Raw genomic sequence first — 1,724 nt, 5'->3', positions numbered from 1 at the left:
GCTTGATTGCCACTATGAGATACCTCTGATACCTGGCACCAGAAAGTCTGTTTCTGAAAAAACAAAGTCGGCAAAGTTAATTTTGCCTAAAGTGTGCATTTCTCCAAAAACATAGCTTCTACTTTGTCATCATTGTCTTAAGGTTTAGAAACAAGATGAAAAATGGCTTTTGGCTCTCAGTCTGTCCTTTCACTCCCCTCCCAGGTGTTTGCTGCTATGAACATGGGTGTACAAGTGTTCGGGGCCATACTCCTCACAGTTGGGTCCACTGAAGTTTCTATCAGGTCTCTGTTCTGCCCTATTCTCAAGATAATCCTGATTGAGGCAAGACATTCTAACAGCCTCAGCTGTGTGGGAAAGGTGGTGCTCTGCATGGGACACTATTATCCAGGTCCTTTTGGATACCATGAAGGGAGCTGATCACTGGGCATCTTCCCTGCTGGGATTCTGCTGCCTAAGAACAGACGTCAAGGGAAAACTGTCCCCACCTCTTTAATTCTCAGGTACTGTCAATCACAGGTATCTGTTGCTTTGCCTGGCCCACTGTGGAGTATCCTAGAGCTAATCATTTGCTTTAGTCAAGTCTGAAACTGCTGAGCTAACAGGCACGTCTTGTGATACTTCTGTAGATCACTTCAGCAGGTAGAAACAGTCTCACCGAACCTCAGTCAGTGAGCACCGGAGTGAGCACTCCAGTGAGCACTGGAGCTGGAAGTTGAAGTCAGGTTTTCTCCTTTCTTCTTTCTCCTCCCTTCTCTCATTTCCTCTTTTCCTTTCTTCCTTTCTTTTCACTTGTCTTTCCCATCAAATTTATTATTTTTAGCCCCACCCTTCCAAGTAGCCAGAACTACAGGCACGTGCTACCATGTCCAGTTAATTTTTGATTTGTTGTAGAGACAAGGTCTTGCCAATTTGCCCGGGCTGGTCTCAAACCCATGGGCTCAGGCAATCCATTCACCTCAGCCTTCCAAAGTGTTGGGATTACAGGCTGAGCCACTGAGTCCGGCTGATTTTTTTTTTCCCATGGTGTCTTGCTATGTTTCCAAGGCTGAACTCAAACTCCTGGGCTTCAGTGATTCTCCCGCCTCAGCCTCCTGAGTAGCTAGGACTATAGGTGCACAACACAGCATCTGGCTTTTTCCTTTTTTTTTTTTTTTTTGAGTTGGAATCTCACTTTGTTGCCCAGGCTGGAGTACAGAGGCACCATCACACCTACCACAGCCTCAACCTTCTGGGCTCAGGTGATCCTCCCAACTTAGCCTTTCAAGTAGCTGGAACTGCAGGCACACACACCATGCCTGGCAAGATTTTTTATTTATTGTAGAGACAAGGTCTCGCCAAATTACCCAGGCTGGTCTTAAACCTTTGAGCTCAGGCAATCCTCTTGCCTTGGCCTCCCAAAATGCTGGAATTACAGGCGTGAGCCATCATACCTGGCCTGTTCACTTCACATTTTGTTTTATTTTTTGAATGGAGGTCTCACTCTATTGCCCAGGTTGAAGTGCAGTGGCACGATCACAATGATGACGGTTCACAGCAGCCTCAGTCTCCTGGTCTCCCTTCCACCTCAGCGTCCAGAGTAGCTGGGATTACAAGTGTGTACCACCGTGCCCGACTAATGTTTTTTTTTTTTGTTTTTTTTTGAGTTGGCGTCTCACTCTATCGCCCAGACTGGAGTGCAGTGGCCGCTCCTGGCCACTGCAGCCTCAGCCTGCTGGGCTCCG

The 1,724-nt window shown here is 47.3% G+C and overlaps 1 protein-coding gene across 1 annotated transcript in view; it reads left to right on the top strand.

Moving 5' to 3' along the window:
• Positions 1-420, top strand: part of LOC103264367 — a 5,006-nt gene extending 4,586 nt beyond the window's left edge. Inside the window, exon 2 of the mRNA XM_008062023.2 lies at positions 205-420. Coding sequence (XP_008060214.2) covers positions 205-420 — 216 coding nt within the window. The remainder of the gene's footprint in view (positions 1-204) is intronic.
• Positions 421-1,724: the final 1,304 nt, after the last annotated feature.

The sequence above is a fragment of the Carlito syrichta genome, unplaced genomic scaffold (genome assembly GCF_000164805.1).
Source record: "Carlito syrichta isolate Samal-C Ts95f unplaced genomic scaffold, Tarsius_syrichta-2.0.1 Scaffold305648, whole genome shotgun sequence".
Taxonomy (NCBI): domain Eukaryota; kingdom Metazoa; phylum Chordata; class Mammalia; order Primates; family Tarsiidae; genus Carlito; species Carlito syrichta.
This window is presented reverse-complemented; position numbering and strand designations above follow the sequence as displayed.